Source organism: Silene latifolia, chromosome Y (assembly GCF_048544455.1).
Source record: "Silene latifolia isolate original U9 population chromosome Y, ASM4854445v1, whole genome shotgun sequence".
In the NCBI taxonomy this organism is placed as follows: domain Eukaryota; kingdom Viridiplantae; phylum Streptophyta; class Magnoliopsida; order Caryophyllales; family Caryophyllaceae; genus Silene; species Silene latifolia.
The window spans coordinates 335,325,534-335,347,017 of NC_133538.1; the positions used below are offsets into that span (position 1 = coordinate 335,325,534).

The 21,484-nt window shown below is 42.8% G+C and overlaps 1 protein-coding gene across 1 annotated transcript; it reads left to right on the forward strand.

Moving 5' to 3' along the window:
* Positions 1–4,847: 4,847 nt before the first annotated feature.
* On the forward strand, positions 4,848–5,264 carry LOC141631435 (putative mitochondrial protein AtMg00860). The gene has a single exon (XM_074444106.1). It carries the CDS (start codon positions 4,848–4,850, stop codon positions 5,262–5,264), a length of 417 nt encoding a protein of 138 aa, XP_074300207.1.
* Positions 5,265–21,484: the final 16,220 nt, after the last annotated feature.

Sequence of the window (21,484 nt, forward strand, 5' to 3'; positions counted from 1 at the left end):
GCTTGCATAGGAGCCCTAAGAGACTTAGACTGATAAAAAATCAATTCTTCATATCCTACTTGAAATGTGAGTGTCTTACCCCCAACATCTATCACTGCGCGAGCAGTGAATAAAAATGGTCTCCCTAAAATAATAGGGGTGTGACTGTCCTCGGGAATATCAAGCACTATGAAATCAAAGGGAATAAAGAATCTCCTGATTTTGACAGGTATGTTCTCTATTACTCCTAACGGCCGTGATATACAACGGTTGGCCATCTATACGGTCATGTTTGTCCAATTAAATTTGGTCAAACCAAGTCTCTTTGCGAGAGACAAAGGTAAGACGCTCACGCTAGCACCAAGATCGCATAGCGCGTTATCAATCAAATGGGTACCTATGTGACATGGAATCGAGAAACTACCAGGGTCTGATTGTTTAGGTGGCAACTTATTTTGAACTAGGGCAGTCCCTACCTCAGTCAAAGTTACCGTCTCATGATCATTGATATGCCTCTTACATGATAAAATTTCTTTCATAAACTTTAAATAAGAGGGTACATGTGTCAGCAACTCGGCGAATGGAACAGTGACCTGTAAGCTTTTCAGGAGCTCGGCAAATTTACCGAACTGTTGATTGGCTTTCGTGCTCTGTAATCGCCTTGGGAAGGGCACCGTAATAGGAATCTCGAGCACTTTGTTTCTCTCTTCCAATGTATCAGCAGGTTCAAGCTCTTTTTCACTCGATCGAGACTTTTTCCCTCTTGATCGAGTCCTTCCAGATGAAATTTCACTCAATCGAGCAGTACCAGGCTCTCAATCGAGTTCCTCAATGGCAGCAGTGTTCGATCGAGACAAATTACCACTCGATCGAACAGGTTCTTCAATATTTTCACTCGATCGAGTGATTTGCACCTCTCGATCGATCCCTTGATTATCCAGTTCACCCGATCGAGTAAAATTTGCCTTCGATCGAGTGATTTCAGCTTCTTTTCTACTCGATCGACCCCCTGAAACTAGTCGATCGAGTATATTCTTCGTGGTAAGCATATTTTCAGCGATAACTGACTGTTCATCAGCATCTATGGCCTTCCTCGGGTCTGATATGTCATCTAAAGTTGACATTTTTGGTCCTTTATATGAAAGAACACTTCTCAAATTAATCAAGTTTACCGTCTCGTGTGGATTCTTCTCAGATTGGGACGGCAAATTACCCGGTTTCATCGTGGACTGATTGGCGGCGAGTTAAGCAACTTGAGTTTTAAGTGACTTGATGGATGCTTCTTTCTGTTGGTCACTTAGTTGCCATTGCTTTGTCAACGACTGAAGCATTGTCTTTAACTCAGCTAGCTCACTTACCCCACTTGAAGATGATGCTCCTTGATTTTTGTAATAAGAACCTCCTCCTTGCCTATATTGCTGAAAAGCAAGGACTTGTTCTTTCTTAGTTAGACAGTCAATAACAAGATGACCGTCATCGCTTCCACCCCTCTCACAAATGACAGTTTCCTGTCTAGTCAACAGATGAACCGTCTGTTGATCTCCAGCAGATTGCAACTCCAATCTATCAAACCGAGCATTCATGGCTTCCAACTGAGCCACAACTGCCTTATCAACTAAATGGACCGTTCGAATACCGTCCCGTGGGTTCCCATATTTAGCACAATGGGTCGCCATCTCCTCAATAATGCCCCATCCCTTATCATCATCAATGTTCTTTTGAAATCTTCTGTTGGATGAGGCGTTCAGTATAGCTATGTGGTCATCGTACAACCTATTATAGAACTGGTTGCACAAGAACATTTGATCAAAACCATAGTGAGGAAAAGACCTCACCAACTTATTGAACCGACACCAGGCTTCATAGAAAGTCTCATCAGGTACCTGCTTGAAACTAGTAATCTTACCCCTCAACTAATTAGTGCGTTGAGGAGGGAAGTATCTTTTGTATAAGGCAAGTGCGAGAGTCTCCCAATTAGTGATACCAGCGGCTGTCCGGTCAAGATCAGTCAGCCACTCATGGGCTGAGTCAGTCAGAGAAAAACGAAACAGCACTTCCTTTATCTTGTCTTGTGTTACTCCCTTTGTAGCGGGAATAGTGGAGCAATAGTCAGTAAAGACTTCCATATGCTTTCGCGGATCTTCACCCGCCACACCTCGGTATAGATTCCTTTCCACCAGATTTATGTAAGATGGACGGATATCGAAGGTGTTACCATCCTCAGTTTGGAGGTTAAAACCTGTAGGAATCGAGGATGCTTTGGGCTCCGAGTGACTTGCAATGTTAGGCATCTTTACTGGCTTGTTGACAGAAATGAGATTGTCTTCTTCAAAAGACAGGTCTTCTGCAAATAAAAAGTGTTATAGCTCGGGCTCGAAACTACTCAAGTCTTCCTTTCGAAGTTCTCTTTGCAGACGGAGTCTATGCCGAAATAGTCTTTCTGGCTCAGAATCAGCTGGAACTAACTCCGACCTGTTTGACCTGGGCATACACAACACTGAAAGAGATAAATGAGAACTGTCTCAAGGAATAAAAATTCCCTGAGACGGATAAAAATAAACGAAAAAAAGAACAGATAGGGCTATTGCCTCCCCGGCAACGGCGCCAAAATTTGACAGGCTAGTCGTGTACCTACCAAAAATAACCAACTGGCACTAACTAATATAGCTAGGGAAGTCGGGTCGATCTCCACAGGGAGGCAAGATATCTGTTAAGGTCTATCTATTTGGTCACAAATGGGGGGTTTGAATTTGGTTTCTAAACTAATAAAGGCTTAAAGGAAAGAGCAGTAAAGAGAGAGCAATAAAAGGCAGAAATTATAATAAAGGTGATCAAATGAGAGAGAACATGCCAGGATTTCGGTTCACCATGGTAGTCTATCAACTCAGTTGCAAATAGCCTAGATAATTTACTGTAATACAGATACAAGAAAGGTCCTTCCGATCCACTTTTTATCCTAGATTTCCACTAACTTAACTTCCGTCCTCGTCAGGGTAGTCTACTATTCATAGAAGGTCTATTTAGTCCAATCTTCCGATCCAGGAGTAAATTTAACCAGATTAAAAGGTAACTTAGAAGCTTGCACTCAACTAAGTCGGTATTATAGTTAAATTGCCATGGGTACAGATTCTCACATGTAAGCTATCTAGTCTATTCGCTACATCGTCACAATCCTACCATAGATTCCCTAATCCCAACATGAAAGGATTTAGCTACTCATATTACTAATGTTGTCAATAATAGTAATAATGAATAAACTAATTGAAGGCATGATGAAATAACAATAATAATGCATAAACAAAATTAGGGCATAAATTAATCAGGAGAGAAACAAGGAATTAAAGCAATAAATAACAAGATTAAGATTAATAAAGTAAAAGAGATTACAATCACAAGCGATCCGGTGTAAAGAACAACCAAAATCCAAGCAAGAGATTCAAGAGAAAAGTTACGGTAGAAAGTATTAGAGAGAAATTAATAGAGTAAAGTGCGTTCTTAAGATGAGTCCAACGTAATTAATAACCAAAGTATGAAAGCTTAAATAGAAAAATAAAGTTTATCATGAAATAAGTCCAACACGGGTTAATTAAGCCCGTGTAAAATCAAAACCTCTCGATCGATCAGTATCAAAACCACTCGATCGAGGACTTCAAAGGCTAAACCTCTCGATCGAGTAAAATGATCAATCGGTCGAGGAAACCCTCTAGGCAGCATTTCGATCGAGTAAAATAAAGCACTCGATCGACCTCTTCAGCACTCCAAACCACTCGATCGGCCAAATAAACCATTCGATCGAGTGTTCTTCCTCCAAGTCAGCTTCTAATATGTCTTTGACTGCTTCGTTGACCATCCTTTCATGCATCCCAAGGCATAATCTCGCTCTAACATTCCCGTCTCCTCAAAATGCATATAAAATGGGACGAATAGAGTACGGTTTGACCACTTTCTGGTTCAGTTCTGCAAACAAAACAAAACAAACCAATGTAGATAATTCGGGGCATATTGCAATACAAAACAGTATAAAAGTACATAGAAATACGTGCAAAATAAGATTAAAAAGGCTATATAAATGCACGTATCAAAAAGAATGACGGAATCCTTTTATACTAATCACGCATTATTAATAAAACCCGGCTAAAACAACCCGTAAGACTCACTTACTCGATCGATTAAGTCACTTACTCGATCGAGTGCCCAACATACTCGATTGAGTATCCATCAGGTAGCCTACTGTTTTGTATAAAAACATACTTACTCAACAGAGTAAGTCCCACTCGATAGAGTAGCCATAGACATAGAAAACCATAATATTACATCAAGCCTGTAAAGTAGAAGCTTCTCCGAATGTGAACAAAATGGGCGCTTAAAATTAAGGAAAAGGTAGACAAGAAATTCAAAGCCGGATCATCAAAGTTTTTGAGTACTCAGACTGGGTAGCTAACATAGTCCCCGTACCCAAAAAGGATGGGCGAATCCGGGTTTGTGTTGATTTCAGAGATCTGAACAAAGCCAGTCCGAAGGACGACTTCCCACTGCCACACATCGACATACTAGTAGATAATACAACATATCACGTGCTCCTTTCTTTCATTGATGGGTATGCAGGATACAATCAGATCAAAATGGTTGAAGAGGATATGCATAAATTAGCGTTCGTCGCTCAATGTGGTACCTATTGCTAAACTGTTATGCCTTTTGTTTTAATCAACGCTTGAGCAACATATCAACGCACCGCAACTACCCTGTTGCATGACATGATGCATAAAGAGGTAGAGGTGTATGTAGATGACATGATCATTAAATCCAAGGATAGGCAAGGTCACATCGCTAAACTTCGCAAGTTCTTTCTCAGATTACGCAAGTAAAACATGAGACATAACCCTCGGAAATGTACATTCTGGGTAACTTCCGGCAAGTTGTTGGGATATGTAGTCAGTCAAAGAGGGATAGAGATTAATCCATCGAAGATCAAGGCTCTAATCAAGATTCCACAACCGCAAATAGAAAAGGAAGTTCGAGGTTTGCTAGGCAAGGTACAATATATAAGTCCCTTCATTTCAAAGCTCACTATGATCTGGGAACCCATATTTAAGAAGCTCAAGAAGAAAGACCACACTATGTGGGGCGATGATTGTCAAAAGGCATTTGACAGAATCAAGGAGATCTTGGCTATGCCACTTGTTTTGATGCCACCACAGAAACACCAGCCTTTGTCTCGGTACCTCACAATCACAGAAACAGCCATGGGGGCTATGCTCCCACAGACCATCGGGAAAGAAGAATGAGCTATCTACTACCTAGAAAGAAGTTTTTAGAATATGAGACTAAATATAAACCTCTTGAAAAGACACGTCTTGCTCTTGTGTAGGCAACCAAGAAGCTACGTCATGCTTATCTATTCCGTCAGGGTGTACTCGAAGATGGACCCTATCAAATACATTTTCAAAAAACCAGTCCTAAATGGGCGTTTAGCAAGATGGACTTTAATGCTGTCGGAGTTCGATCTCAAATATATAACTATAAAGGTCATTAAAGGATGAGCGGTAGCCGAATTCTTCGCAGACAACCCAATCCAACCCAATCCACGATACCCAAGTAATAGATACATGGCCGTTTCTAAATGAAGACATTCTACACGCCAATATGGAATCATGGGATCTATATTTCGATAGGGCTCCTAAAAAGTTTCTACCTCGGGTTCATTGTAATAGAATCATCCTACGTTCATTGGCTTCATCCTTTTTTTTTTAGGTCTTAGGAACGTTCTCTCTGATACCACTTTGTAACACCACCATTAATTCAGGAGCCTTTGGCAAGACATTCGCAGATACTTTAAAATAAATATTGTTTAACTAGATAACTCAATAGTGTCTGAATATAAACTAGGTGATTTCTAGAGTCTGATGAAGGTTATACATCCCAAGCTCCCTCCAAGCATCCAACACATCTCAAAAGCCAACCTGTCTGTTAATCTGCTCCCCAATAATTGGTTCATCATAGGTGTTCACAGAATACACAGTCAACCAAACGGTTGAGTAGGATAACTAAACAACAAATAAATAGATATAATGAAACCTGCAATAGTAAACATAACAATATAAATCACGCGCCTCATAGCCGTGACACACGGCTCACCCAACATCACAAACACCATTCAGGTCCAAGGTCACTCCAACTCCACCGTGCTTGGCCGACCATAATCGCGCAGGTCCATGGCAGATTCGCATCCCCGTGCCTGGCCGACCAATAATCACAATCGCAATACCAACCTCTTCCAAAGATGCCAATAAACAGAGAGCCAACCCAACAGTAATAGTAATATAATTATATGGTCATAAGACAACAATTACAATAATAACTCATGGTGGAAAACTCTTACAACAACAATGCAATATTAATTCGTCTTATGCCAACAACGCAATAATAATTCATCTTACGACAACGATGCAATAAAAATTCAACTTATAGGTAATTCATCAATCAATTAATTTAACAAGCAAGTAAGTTGAGTAGATATCTTACCTTTAGCAAATCTTCAAAATTCAATCAATTAATCTGCTAGAAAGCTTCTTTCACAAATTCACCACCTAACAACAATTAAATTATATACAATTATAAACTATTCTTTATTGATTAAATTAAGATGTAAACTACCTATATCAACACCCAAAATCGCCCCAACCGACACCCCCATACACGGCCAACCGACGGTGGTCAACTCTTTGGTCAAACAGGCCACGACAGGTCAATGGATGGTCAACGGACGGTCAAAGACAGCCGTCAAGGCTTTGGTCAATGTAAACAAATGACGTAAAGCGATTAGATAACTTACCACAGTTAAAGTTAATGCGAGGTGAAAACTCCGTCTCAAAATTGTCTCATAAAGATTACTCTCTTTCTCCCAAGTTATATGTTTGTGTTTTTGATGGGGAATAAAAGTGATGGTGAGGCATGAGTTTGGGATATATATTAACATGGTAAGTGATAGGAAGGTTCTAGAAACTTACATAAATTAATTAAATAACTAAAATATCTAGGTAGTATAGATAACACCCAAACAAAGTACACCTCCCCCCTACAACTCGGTCAAACCGTCGGTCAAGCTACCCATTTTAATTATTTATTTATTTTATTATATTTTATTTTTACGACGATAATTATTATTTATTTAGACTTTATAAATTATAAATTATATCTAAAAGTACATAGTATTACAGAGGGTTTCCCCGTGCCAAGGATTGGCGGGATGAATGGGTGTCTCGGGTGATAAATGCAACTGCATTGCATTTGCATATCATGCATATTTATTGTTGTGTTATACTGTTGTTTATATATCCTACTCAACCGTTTGGTTAACAGTGTATTCTGTAAACACCCGTTATGAACCAATTATTGGGGAGCAGATTGACTGACAGGTACTTGAGTTGGCTTTTATGGGAGCACGGGAAGGCGTGAGACTCGATGGCTACTTAGAAGTCTAGATCACTTAGCTTGGACAATTACTATTTGTTATTCGCTTAATTTAGTTTTCGCTGTAGATGTATTTAATTACTTTACTGTTATTAAGTTTGGAACATTATAATAAAGGCCTTTAGTCGTTAAATTTATTTTTAAAGTACTGTGGTTTTGCTATCTTTGTAATCACTACCTCAGCAAACTGAGATGGTAACACTTACATTTATCTGGGAATGCCTAGTAAAGGCTCTTAAATAAATGGGGGTGTTACAAAGTGGTATTAGAGCCAACAATCCTCAGGCCTAAATCAAATAAACCCAATGAATTTGAGACGTGTCTAATAAAATGAACCAGGGTAGAAACTATTAGGAGCCCCCTTAGGCTTGGGATGAGAAAAGGGGCCCCCTCACACCAAACTTCTGGCCCTTTCAGTTTCGAACCAGTGACCTTGAGAGATTGAACAAGTGGGATAGTTAGAAAGTATTTTATGTCTTAAGGGTCAATTGTTTGCCTTAAGAAAGAAATTTTTAACTTTATTGCAGGATGCGGATTAAGGTAAGTAAATTGTGATGGTAGAAAAGGACCTAAGGCCGTGTGAATGGTGGTGATTAGTGCATTATTTTAAAGCATGATTAAGTATAACATGAATTATCTTGTGAATTATTTTATTATTTGGATTTGAACATGAGTAAGGATATGTGTATTGTAATTAATTGGATCTCCTAAGATTATGGATGAACATGTTATTTGAATTAGAATTTTCATATCTAGTGATATGCGGATGTTTAGTATTTATATTTAGCAAAAGAGATATCGATTAAATGTTATACGTGGGAGGATGGAACACGTTTGGCCGTATAGGGCCGTGTATGGGCGAGAACGGGGTGTGCAAACAAAAAAAAGTTGTTTCAAATTAAGAAGAATTTGTGGTAAAATAACTTACCCTTGTAGAAGATGAATATTTCTTTTATTTTAGTGAGCAATCTTGTACATTAGAATTGGATACTGGTGATGTGATAAAAGATGATGTTGAGAAACCTTCAGAGGAGTCAGTGAGTTGTGTAGAAGTATATAAAGGAGTAACTATGTTGTTTGGGGAGGTTATATTTCCTATGGATTTGATTAAGTTCTTTTGGGTGGCTTTGAACTAATCTTGGCCGGGGGGTGGATTGGTTGGGAAAGAATAGAGCCTTTATTGACTGCTATTAATAGAAAGTATCTTTGAAGGGATCCGAGGAAATTAATGTGTCTTATAAGGGATTTGTGGTAAAATCTAAGGTGAGACTTATAGAACAATTACCTTGAAATCTTTTTTGAGGAGGGGTTATAATATGTGAGGGATGTCTTTAATAATTTTTATGGGTAATGTAAGAAACATATATAGTCTGAGGTGATTGGGAAGCTTAAGAGTACAAGGGCAGTGAGATTGAGGCGTGGTGCGATAAAAAGGTAAGCCATGTGATGTAATGAGTGGTATTGACATGAAATTTAAGGACGTATTAGTATAATATTTGGTCAGTTAATAAGATGAATACGGTGAATATAAGGGTGAGGGATTTTAAAGAGTTAAATGTTTGTGAGTGGGATACTTTATAATACAATAGAAGAGAATAGTACCGAATAAGCTTAAATTGTCTTAGTGATGAAGTATGCAGTTGGAGATAATTGTATGCTTAGAAATTTGGGTTATTAGGAGGTAACTTTAAGGTGTATGTTCATTGGAAAGTTAACAGGATGAGGTAAAGATTTTGGCTTTTGGAATTTTTTAATGATGGAGTATGATAACTAAAGATGAAATGTCGATGGTTATTTTGATTTTATGGTGGTAAAAGAGGATTAGATAGTGCATGAATTTAAATTTGAATGATATGTTACATAAGGGAGAAAATAATTGAAGTATGTTTTGGGGAAAAACTATTATGATGAATTGTTGGGAATTAGTTAAGGAGCAAAGAGAAAATAACCGAGCCTTGAGGCTTAAATAGTAAGAGTAATGATTTGGGTTGATAGGTGGTTTAATACGAGTAAGGTAAATGTTAGGCCCAAAATCTGGATATGGGCTGGTCTGCGGCAGCAGGTCTGGAAGCAGTGTGAGACGCAGGGAGCCAGGGTGGCAGCATCAGCGCATAGTACAAGACATGGGCTTTGATCCGCGTAGAAGAACCGTACGAGAACTCTATCACCTACCGTAGTCCAATAAAGGAAAGTCCTATTCTATGTTAAATTAGGAATAGCTTGGAAGAAAATCAAGGAACCCTATCAGGACGAGCTACCCTATATAAGGGGCCTCAATGTAAAGAAGGAAGATCATCAGAAAATACGAGAACTACACCCTATATTCATAGCATAACGCGCGAACTGTACTTCCTCCTGAATTATAGTGAAAATCTTGGTGGGATTCCGTCTCCCCCCGCAGTTGTTTCCCAAATTGGGTTTTCCGCGTCACCAAAATCTCTTGTATTCTTCATTTACATTGAACATTCAAATTAGCATACAACAAACAATCAAATCTCAATTCAGGCCTAACATTAAGACTACTTTAACCCTAAATTGGTAGAAATTTACCAAATTAGTTTGGCGCCCACCATGGGGCATAGTGTTCGTCTTCGTTAGCCAGTCTACACAGCAAGCATAACATGTCCGGACACCAAGAAACCAACCCAGGTAGCACCAGTGGTGCCCCAGCAACACGGGTACCACCCCCCTCGGCAGCAACACTGGTACCATCTCCCTCGGCAACAGCAGCACGCACAACTGTGGTTCAAAACACCAGTACTGCCCAGATACCAGTAGTCAAGCAAAGTCAAAGTTCCCAGGTAGGAGCAAGCCCAACTTTGGAGAGAGTCCAGACCAGAGATTCAGGAGTCGTCCAGGGACGGTAAGGAGTCCCACAACCTGAAAGAGGAGCACAATCTAGGCAACAGGCTGAGGCTGCTCCGAGTCCCACCAGCATCATGACAAGCGTATTGGACACATTAGCAAGGACAATCCGAACAATGCAGAACGAGATAAGAAGCATGAGATCCCAGATGGAAGAGGACAACAATCTCCTCCGAGCACAGATCAACGAGTTAAGAAGCCATGTCGCTAATTCGGCCCCTTATATGCAAGAATACAGATCCAGGAGGTCACTAGGAGAAAGTGGGGACCGGAATCAGACACGGGTGCTGCCACACGAAGTGGCACTCAGGCTGGACATGGACGCAACACCGCAGCGAAGAGGAGGCCTGGTCCTAACAGGACTAGGAGCATTGACACCAGATGATGAGCCAGCACGCCAAGAGCCAACGCCCACGTCAGATGCAGAAGGGCGCCGGCAGAGTAGAGTGGCAGCTACGATCCCGGTGATCAGGGCTCCAGTTACAAATCAAGCTGAGTATACTTGGGAAAGCGGCCCAACTGCAGCAGCATCGCAGATGCGCCAACCAGCAGTCTTGGGACAACAGAACTTCGTACGAGGAGCCGAACATCGATTCTGAGAGCACTGCGACTGGGAAGAGAGACATACATAGAACAGCAATACCAGGAACTACGAAGCCTCCTCCGAAGGGTCCTAGGAATGCCGCTGCCTATAGAGATGGCCGCACCAGAAAGCTACGCTGACTCGCCGATTACTGACGATATAGCTACAATGGCCTTACCAAAAGGATTTAACGTCCCAACAATGACCCTCTTCGATTGAACCATAGACCCCTGCGATCACATTAGCCAATTTAAGCAAAAAATGATGGTTACCACTACCACAGGAGCCTCGAAGGAGGCATGCATGTGTAAAGGATTTGGTTCGACCCTAACCGGAGCAGCATTGCAATGGTTCGTCGGCTTGCCTAACGGGACCCTATCTTCATTCGCCGATTTGGTCAACGCCTTTAATCAGCAGTTCTCCAGCAGCCAGAGAACACCAAAGCAGCCAAGTGATCTGTATAGGATCGTTCAGGAAATAGGTGAATCAATCAAAGATTACGTCACCAGGTTCAATGCAGAGAAAGTCTCAATTCGAGGCTGCGATATGTCCATGGCCATCAACGCCTTTAGGCAGGGCTTGGATAAGGAATCAAACCTCTACAAAGAATTAACGATGTACCTTTGTGAGAGATTCGAAGAAGTCCAGCAGAGAGCTACATCAGCATTAAGATTGGAAGAAGATATACAAGGTAGAAAGGGAATAACAAACTTCGACAAACCTGGCAGGAAAATCTCAACAGAAAAGAAAGACGAGCGAGCTAAGCCATACAGCAGATCCAATATCAGCAGAATAGCAAAAAAAACCCAGGAAGTTGACGACTCTCAGCATCCTCCTAAGCTATCTGAGTACGGATTCAACACGGGAATGGAAGGGCTGCTGAAAGCGCTAAGGAGCCTAGGTGATCAGGTGAGGTGGCCAAAGCCTCCCACTCAGGATCGACCCAATGACGATAGAGACAGCAGCAAGAGATGCGAATGGCATTAGGACATAGGGCACAGGACAGAAGACTGCTACAGGTTGTGCAAAGAAGTGAAGTTCCAAGTACACAGAGGAAACTTGGACCACTTGTTATCACGTGGGGACAAGCAGGACAGGAGAGAAGCAGCAAATCAGGTGCTTCCTTCTTCCCCACCCATATGCACGAAAATTATTAACGTGATAACAGGCGGATCCGAGCTATCGGGTTTGACATATTCCGCCGCTAAGAGGAAAGCCACCGGAAGTAAAGGGGATCATCCAGAAACTTCATACAGGGTAAGCCAGAGCAATTTACCCCCGGTAACTTTCGACGAAACTGACATAGAAAGCGGTGCAGAGCAACACGACGATGCCCTAACTATAACGTTATCCATTGGCAATTGCACCGTACGAAAAGCATTAGTGGATATAGAGAGTTCTGTGAACCTCATCATGCTTGAAACCCTCAAAACCATGCGTTTTGATAAAGAGAACCTGATAAAGAAATCTGTACCCCTGGTGGGATTCAGTGGCGAGACTGCGCATTCGGTAGGTGAGATAACCATCCCAACATATATTGAAGGAGTTAATAAACTGGTGAGGTACTTAGTCATTGAGGGTCCAACCACTTACAACGTGATACTAGGAAGACCATGGCTGCATCAGATGAAGGCGGTGCCCTCAACATATCATCAGTGTCTCAAGTTCCCAACACCATGGGGCACGGTCACAGTAAAAGGGGATCGAGAGGAATCCAGGAACTGCTACGCTCAAGCCCTCAAAGCTACAACCAGGCTCCCCTCATAGCAATTACAGGACCGGGCCACCTCGAAAGAATACATGGAGCCTCCCTCAGAGGAACTAGACCAGGTCCACCTGGACGAGGAACACCTGGATAGGACGGTATTAATTGGAGCAACTTGCAGTGAAGAGCTACGCAGCCAACTGACTCAATTTCTAAAAACCAACATGGACTGCTTCGCTTGGTCCCACAACGATATGGTAGGTATAGACCCATTTGTTATTTCACATAAGCAAAGTGTGAACCCAAGCTGCACCCCGGTACAGCAGAAGAGAAGAAAATTTGCGACAGAATGAAACGAGGTCATTAACAAGGAAGTAGACAGTCTCTTGGCAGCAGATAAAATTAGAGAAGTTAGCTACCCTGAATGGCTTTCTAATGTGGTAGTTGTGCCCAAAAAGAACGGCAAATGGAGGGTATGCGTAGACTTCACAGATTTGAACAAAGCTTGTCCCAAGGACCCCTTTCCACTGCCACATATCGATGCAATGGTGGACGCTGCTGTGGGACACGAGGTACTCACTTTCCTCGACGCCTGGAGCGGTTACAATCAGATCAAGATGCATCCATAGGATCAAGAGAAAACAACATTCATGTTAGAAAGAGGCATATATTGTTACAAGGTCATGCCCTTTGGCCTAAAGAACGCCGGGTCCACTTACCAACGGTTGGTAAATAAAATGTTTAAGCAGCAAATAGGAAATACCATGGAAGTATACATAGACGACATGGTAGTGAAGTCCAAAAAAGCAGGAATGCATATGGAACACTTAGCGGACACCTTCCAGACATTAAGGGAGTTTAAAATGAAGCTTAATCCGTCCAAGTGCTCGTTTGGAGTATCCTCGGGAAAATTCTTAGGATATATGATGACCCAGAGAGGAATTGAAGCAAGCAAGGAGCAGATAAAAGCAATACTCCAGCTGGAATCACCGCAGAAGCCAAAAGATGTGCAAAGGCTGGCAGGGAAGGTGGCGGCCCTAAACAGGCTCATATCGAGGGCTTCAGATAGGTGCTAGCTGTTCTATGATATATTGAGTAAAAGTCAGAAATTCAAATGGACCGGGGAACATGAAAAGGCATTTGCGGAACTCAAAAGCTATCTAAGCACGCCACCATTACTCGCGAAGCCGGAGCAAGGAGAGCCACTATTCCTGTACCTGTCGGTCACGGAAGCAGCTGTAAGTGCGGTCTTGGTCAAAGAACAAGAAGGAGTGCAGTATCCTGCGTATTACATTAGCAAGTCTCTGCTTCCCGCAGTGACCAGGTACACTTCCTTTGAAAAACTAGCGTTGGCTTTGGTTCCTGCTTCCTATAAACTGCGGCCGTACTTTGAATCTCACACCGTCCACGTAATAACCAACTACCCGCTAAAGACTATTATGAGGAAGCCTGAACTTTCGGGCAGAATGACTAAATGGTCAGTGCATCTTAGTGGGTATGACTTACAATTCGAACCCAGAACAGCGATAAAATCCCAAGCCCTAGCAGATTTCGTCTCTGACTTCTGCCCTGCTACCCGTGGGGAAGAAGCGATGCTGACAATAACGGGGAGTCAGGATAGTGAGATATGGACCGTATACATTGACGGAGCCTCAAATGCAAGGGGAACTGGTGTAGGTTTTGTCCTTCGATCACCTAAAGGTGATATGATAGTACAAGCTGTTAGGTGTGAGTTCAAAGCAACCAACAACGAAGCCAAGTATGAAGCCCTTATACTTGGGATGCAGATGGCGTCGGGGCTTAAGGTGAGGAACTTGAGGGTGTATAGTGACTCCTTACTTGTGGTGAATCATGTAAACAACGAATATGTGGCACGTGATTCAAAGATGATAGCCTACTTGAAGATAGCCACAGAGCAAAATTCAAAGTTTAGAACGTTCAAGATAACTCAGGTGCCGCGAGATCAGAACGTGGAGGCGGACGCCCTGGCAACGTTAGGGGCCACCTTACAGCCCACAGAACTGTCAAATATACCTATCACCCATGTATTGACCCCAGCCATCGAGAAGGAGCGAGATCAGAATCCGGTGAAAGAGGCTGTACACATGCGATATACGCAGGGAGCCGGGACTCGGTTTCCCACGGTAGCGGCGGATCCGGATTGGAGAGTATCGTACATAAATTGGCTAAGGGATGGGACACTCCCTGAGGATATAAAGGAAGCACAAAGTTCCAGAATAAAAGCCTCCATGTATATCTTGATTGATAACGTCCTCTTTAGAAAATCGTTGGCAGGACCATGCCTAAGGTTCTTGAATAAAGAGAAAGCAGAAACAGTGCTGCACGACGTACACGGCGGAGAATACGGGAACCATGCTGGAGGACGGAGCCTGTCTAACAAAATCTTGAGACAGGGGTATTTCTGGCCCACTATGCGCATGGATGTCATTAATCATGCCAAACGCTGTGAGTCATGTCAAAAGGCGGCTCCCGCAATCCACCAGCCAGCAGAACCAATGCATCCGATTATCTCTCCATGGCCATTCATGATGTGGGGCATGGACATAGTTGGTAAGCTGCCCGGGCTCCGGAAAGCGAGTGTATATGGTTATGATGATTACTTTTCAAAGTGGATTGAGACAAAGGCAATGACAGAGGTAAAAGAACGGCAGGTCATCTCTTTTATCAAGCGCAACATCATAAGTAGATTTGGGATACCATCTGAGATCATATGTGACAATGGATCCCAGTTCATATCGGATAACACCGAGGGCTTCTGTTCACGCTGGAACATAACACTGAGAAAGTCGCCCCATATATCCACAAACCAACGGCCAAGCCGAGTCCGAAACAAAATCATTGTGGAGAACCTCGAAAACTACCGGAAGAGTTGGGGGAAAATGGGCGACGAACTACCATTAGTACTGCGGTCGACGACAAACAACACCAAAAATGGCAACAGCCAAACCGCATTTAGCCTCGTATACGGAGCGAGAGACAGTGATACCCTCGAAGTTCGGTGCCCACGCACGATACGGTACGGACGGCAGAAGCGAACATGGTCGAAATGGCTAGGAGCCTGGATACAGTTGATGAGCTGCGAGAAAGCGCCTACATACGTATGGCGTCGTATAAACAATTTGTAGCAAGGACGTATAACAAGAATGTCAAGATTAGGACCCTTGAAGTAGGGGACCTCGTACTCAGAAGGGTATTCGAAAATACCAAAAACCATAAGGCAGGCAAGTTTGCCTACAAATGGGAAGGGACATATCAGGTTGAAAGCATTGTCAAGAATGGGGCATACGGGTTGATGACCATGCACGGTCAAATCCTGGATAAACCCTGGAACATTCGTCACTTGAAACGGTGCTTTGTCTGACAAAGTGCCAAAACTTTAGTGTACAAATGACCTTTCAAAAGTCCGTGAAGCAAAAAAAAAAAAAAAAAAAAAAAAAAAAAACAGGGTGGGGGTTAGTATATGCTTTAGGTATTGGTGTGTGTCAAGAATCTTTTTTCTTTTGTTTTCCCTAGTTTTTCATTTTTTAAACGAAATAGAGTCGTTTTTAAACCAAGTAGTCCAGGCTGTGGCTTCCTGGATCAAGGCTGTGGCTTCCTGGATCCAGGTGTTGCCCTGGAACACCATGAGATAGCACCAGGTAATTTGCACTACTTTGGAATTTATCATGCTTCTAAGAAGAAAGGCTTTGGTACTAATGTTGGTTACTTGTCAGATAAGGAACACTTTGAGGTCCATTTTGCCATGTGAGGGGCATGCGAGCACGTTTATCTTAAGTCAAGCCACATGGGGAGCATACGCCGAGGTAGCGCACATGGTACGACATACTAAGACCACCCATACCTTAACGTTAATCTCAGTAATTCCATAGCTATGACGTAGAGCAAAAGGTGCACGCACGAATTTCAAACGTCTGAAACCACAAGGAACACAACATTCCTTGTTAATCAAAAACAGTCAATTAAGGTATGCTCCAGTCAGCTAACCCTAGTGATAAGATATTTTGCGTCATGGGTAAAATATGTTATCAAAAAAACCTGTCACCAGGGATAAGAGCTGTGCCCCTGGAGCCAGGTCAGCCTCCTGGATATACCTATGTGGAATCACAACTCCAGAAATCAATGGCAAATAAAGCAAGTATAACAAAAGGAGGGCCTTAAACCTAGGCCCATAACTACTTTAATTTAATGCACCTGCTACCTGTAGCAGGCACCATCAAAGTTTGAAGCCTGCATACCAGCAGGCACAAAACAAGCCAAAATAAAAAAGAGAGTGTTTTACAAACTTGCGCCACACAGGGCCAAGTCCCCAGATAATTTAAACTAAAATTTTAAGAGAGGTCAATCCTCTCAACAACTGCATCCTGACCAATGCTCTGCTCCCCGTGCTCCATCTTCTTCTCTGTTGCAGGTACCTGAACAACCTCAGGAGTCGCAGCCGCATCATCACCAGTCTGCTCCGCCAGGATCTCCTCTACAGTCCTAGAGATAGCCCCAGAGATATCCATGGCGGTGAAATCAGGCTCCGGATTAGCAGCCTCAGCCTCAGGAGGGAACAGGGCGCTCAGATCCATACCATTGGGAAATGCACGGGCAAACTCGGCCAGCTCTTTCTCCAGGTTCCAGGATGTGTGCCTCCCCTCAGTGTAAGCACGGATGCAGTCAATCCGCCCCTCGAAAGCAGTGTAGACTCCCACGTTTTTGGCTAGCTAAGCCATCTCTTCGGCACGGGCCTCTGCCTTTGTCAGCCCAGAAGTCAGAACGCAGTTAGCTTCCTGCGTCCTCGCCAGCTGGTCTTTAGCTGCCTTCTTCTTCTTTTTGGCAGCATGGAGCTGCTCCCTCAGTTTGCCACAGGTAGCTGTGAGCTCCTTGTTCTTCCCCACAGAAGCCAGGCACTCAACTTTGGCCCTCTACAGCATCTTGCGGAGGTAGAGGGATGATTGAAGAGCCTGTAATGAAGAAAACCATCAGTCAGGGAAGCACAGGGGCAAAGAAAGAAAGGGGCCGGTAAAAAGAAGACTCACAAGGAATCAGTGTTCAGCAGCCAGGTCAGTCATCTCCTGGGGGGCAGTCTCATCAAATGCCCTGGAGCAAGCCGGAGTCAGGAGCCTCTCCAGTGCAGGCCAGTAGTTGGCACGTTCAGCATGCCCAAAGTTAGCAGGGAGGCGCAGCAGCAGCTCGTCAGCATGGACAGGGGACCCAGGGACACGCGATATTAAAGTCACTTCAATAGGTTCTGGAGCAGGTCTTGAGGAGGATCTCTTTCTTGAGGAGGCAGGAGAGGTGAAGGAGTCAGCAGTTCTTTTCCTGGCTTGGCACATCAGGACTCGGAGGCAGAGGGTCTAGCGTTTCCTATGGAGGAGCCAGGATACAAGAAGTCAGAATAAAGGGTAAATAGACATGGGAGCTAATGAAAGTCAAAAGATGATATTTACCGGAGGATATGGTTTCTTCAGCGATGGAGTCGTCTATACCAGAGAGCAGGATGGGGAACAGTCTGCGGTCTTCAGGGATGGAAAAGAGCTTTGCAACAGAAGCTTTCTCGTCCTCGAATTTCTCAGGGTTCTTGAGTTCTGCATCAGATCAAAGAGTAAGAACAGTGAGTAACAAGAGCAATCAAAAATAGGCGTACAATTATACTTACCCTTGGCGAAAATCCAGTGCTAGAACAGATAGTCAGCGTGGACAGGGAGTGAGTCAAGGTTCACATAGAAAAAGTCTTCATACCACCCGTCATCCTTGCCCTTAGCAGCCGACTGAAGAAAATTTTCAGTCTTCTCCACAGCCCTAAAAGTGTATTGGTCGTTCCCTAATGACCGACATTCAAACCTATGGGCCAAATCTGACAACCCAATTCCGGCATCCCAACTATTGTTCAAAGCAACAGTGGACAAGAGGATTCTCCATGCGTAGGGGGCAATTTAGGTCATGGGAAGGGAGTTCAAGCGAATGAACTCTTGAATCATCAAAGGAAAAGGGAATCTAAGGCCAAGGACGAAGGGGTAGGTGTACAAGCAGATCCACCCCTCACGAAAAGCATCAGCCTTCTGAACAGGTTTGGGGATGTGGATCACCACATCGTCACCTAATCCAAGCAGGGCTTTAATCCTAGGGATGTCCTCTTGGGTTAGGTAGGAGTCACTGGAGTGTGGTTTTTTTAGGACTCTCTGTGAAGGGAAGTCGTCGTCTTCGACGAGGTCAATGGTGGTGGAGCAGGATGATGTGAAACGGGTTTTGGCCATGAAAAGTAAGAAGAGAGAAGCAAGAGTACCTGAAAAGACGGGAGGAGGTGGCGCTGACAGTGAAAGGACGTTGAGAAGACGGGTTTGGGGAGACGGAAAATTTAAAGATTTTGAGGAAATGAAAAGATGATGAAAGAGAAAGAAGGGGACGGATGAGATTAAATAGGAGAGGGTAGTTGGAGTTTTGAAAATGTGAATGGAGTATGCGAGAAGTCACTCAACGATACACTGCAATTTCCCGCTCAAATAATTAGGGTTGTACTTTCGCAGAAAATTGGGGGAAAACTGTTAGGCCCAAAATCTGGATATGGGCTGGTCTGCAGCAGCAGGTCTGGAAGCAGTGTGAGACGCAGGGTGGCAGCATAAGCGCATAGTACAAGACATGGGCTTTGATCCACGTAGAAGAAGCATACGAGAACTCTATCACCAACCGTAGTCCAATAAAGGAAAGTCCTATTCTATGTTAAATTAGGAATAGCTTGGAAGAAAAGCAAGGAACCCTAGCTGGACGAGCTACCCTATATAAGGGGCCTCAATGCAAAGAAGGAAGATCATCAGAAAATACGAGAACTACACCCTAGCATTCATAGCATAACGCGCGAACTGTACTTCCTCCCGAATTATAGTGAAAACCTTGGTGGGATTCCGTCTCCCCCCGCGGTTGTTTCCCAAATTGGGTTTTCCGCGTCACTAAAATTGCTTGTGTTCTTCATTTACGTTGCACATTCAAATTAGCATACAACAAACAATCAAATCTCAATTCAGACCTAACGTTAAGACTACTTTAACCCTAAATTGGTAGAAATTTACCAAAACAGTAAATATAAGGGTTAATGTGACAGATTGTTGACATTGATTGTTGTTTATGCATATGTTATATTGAGATTAAAAAGTATAAGAATGTTATTATTTTAAAGATGACATTAATTGTATAAGAAAGTGTTAAGAGTACGTGAAATTGAGGAAAAAGGAGTATGGATGGAACTTAGTGCAAATGATGGTATGAGCTATGTAGTAGGACAATAAGGAAGTATTAGAATAGTATATGAGTAGGCAGTTATTTAAGATTTGTAAGATGGAGTTAGAGAGACAATTTGGGGAGTGAAAGAATTTAACGTGAGATGATCGAATATATGCGATGTTGAAACGATTCTAGGAAAGTTGTATTTGTTTATGGAATGTAAAAGAAGTAATAAAAGTTGAAATGCTCGATGGTGGTTAGTTTTTTATTAGAGGTTTACGTATGGTATTTAAGGGAATTAGGTGATATGAGTTGGTAAGGTATGCATAATATTATGATTAAGATGGACGAAAGAAGGTAGAGGACTTAGGGGACAATGTTGAAATGGTGGTGTAAGGCATGAATGTAAATATGGGAGATTTTGTTGGCTTTTGTTATAGTCTAGGTGTGGGGTTGAGGTAATGATTAGTGGTATGGTACCTATTAGAGTAGTGTGGGTTGCATAGGGTATAAAAGATGAGTTGTCGCAAGATATGTTTTATTCTCTTGTTGCCAGTGCGATAAAGGGAAATGTTAGGGAGAATATTTGATTATGCTATAAACGAGTTGGTAGTCATGGAAAGAACTCTGGAGGATCTTTGTGAGTGTTGGATAGTCTTTGAGGCTACGCGGATGTAACCTTTGTTTTGGTAATTTTCTACCGAATTTGGTTAAATAGGGTTAAAGTGGTCTTACTCGTTGTATGTTGATTGAGTTGTTTGTGATAATGCTAAATAAGGAAATAAGAGATGCAAGTAAAGATTAACACAAGAGATTTGGTGACGCGGAAAACCCAATGTGGGAAACGACCGCAGGAAGGGACGGTACCCTTCCAATGAGGGCACTTGCTTCGAATATGAGAATGAGTAATATGGATACGGAATGTAAATCTAGCTAGCACAACGTGTTATGTATGTATGATCGTTCTTGAATTAATATTCTTCCTTGTTTTCTTGGCTATTTATAGGGTAGGAACCCTAGACGTGTCGTACTCCGTTTATGGTAAGCAATATTAGTCCTACCATGCTTCTTTCCATAAATGCCTCCTTATACTCTATTCTCACTGATCTCCTTGGAATCTCCCTGAATTCTCCCTGACAACTCCACAACGCGCGGGCTTCTTCTATTCGTGGGCCTTCCGTAACTTCTAAACTTTCTCGGCCCAATTTGCTAGACGAAATCAGATGGGTCTGCTTCCTATTAGACCAACTTGGGGATTTTGGCCCAAACAGTTTGCCCCTAATTCCTTGTGAGATACGTCTCGACGTGTCGAATAAGGAATTACCGATTTTTAAACCTAGCGCCGTCTTTTGCACATCTTCCCAAGCACTCATCATTGCCCCTACTCTTTCTCCTCATTTCTCGCGCTCCACTCCCTCTCTCCTCCTTTATAATCTCAACTACCTACCCTACTCTTCTCATTAATTCTAAAATTTAAAACCCCACTTCTTCTCTAAAACCCTTCTTCTCCCTCCTTGCTTCTTCGCCGGATTTTGCCATCTTCACCGACGCTCCATTTCGCCAGGTACTCCTCCTTTCTCGCAATATTTCTTTGATCCTCTTCTTCTTTTCTTATTTGACTATGGGTAAAACTCGTCACACTGCCTCGACCTCTACTCTGG

What these genes read in the sequence shown, in the direction of transcription:
- LOC141631435 (XM_074444106.1), top strand. Translation starts at nt 4,848, where the DNA reads ATGAGACATAACCCTCGGAAATGTACATTCTGGGTAACTTCCGGCAAG.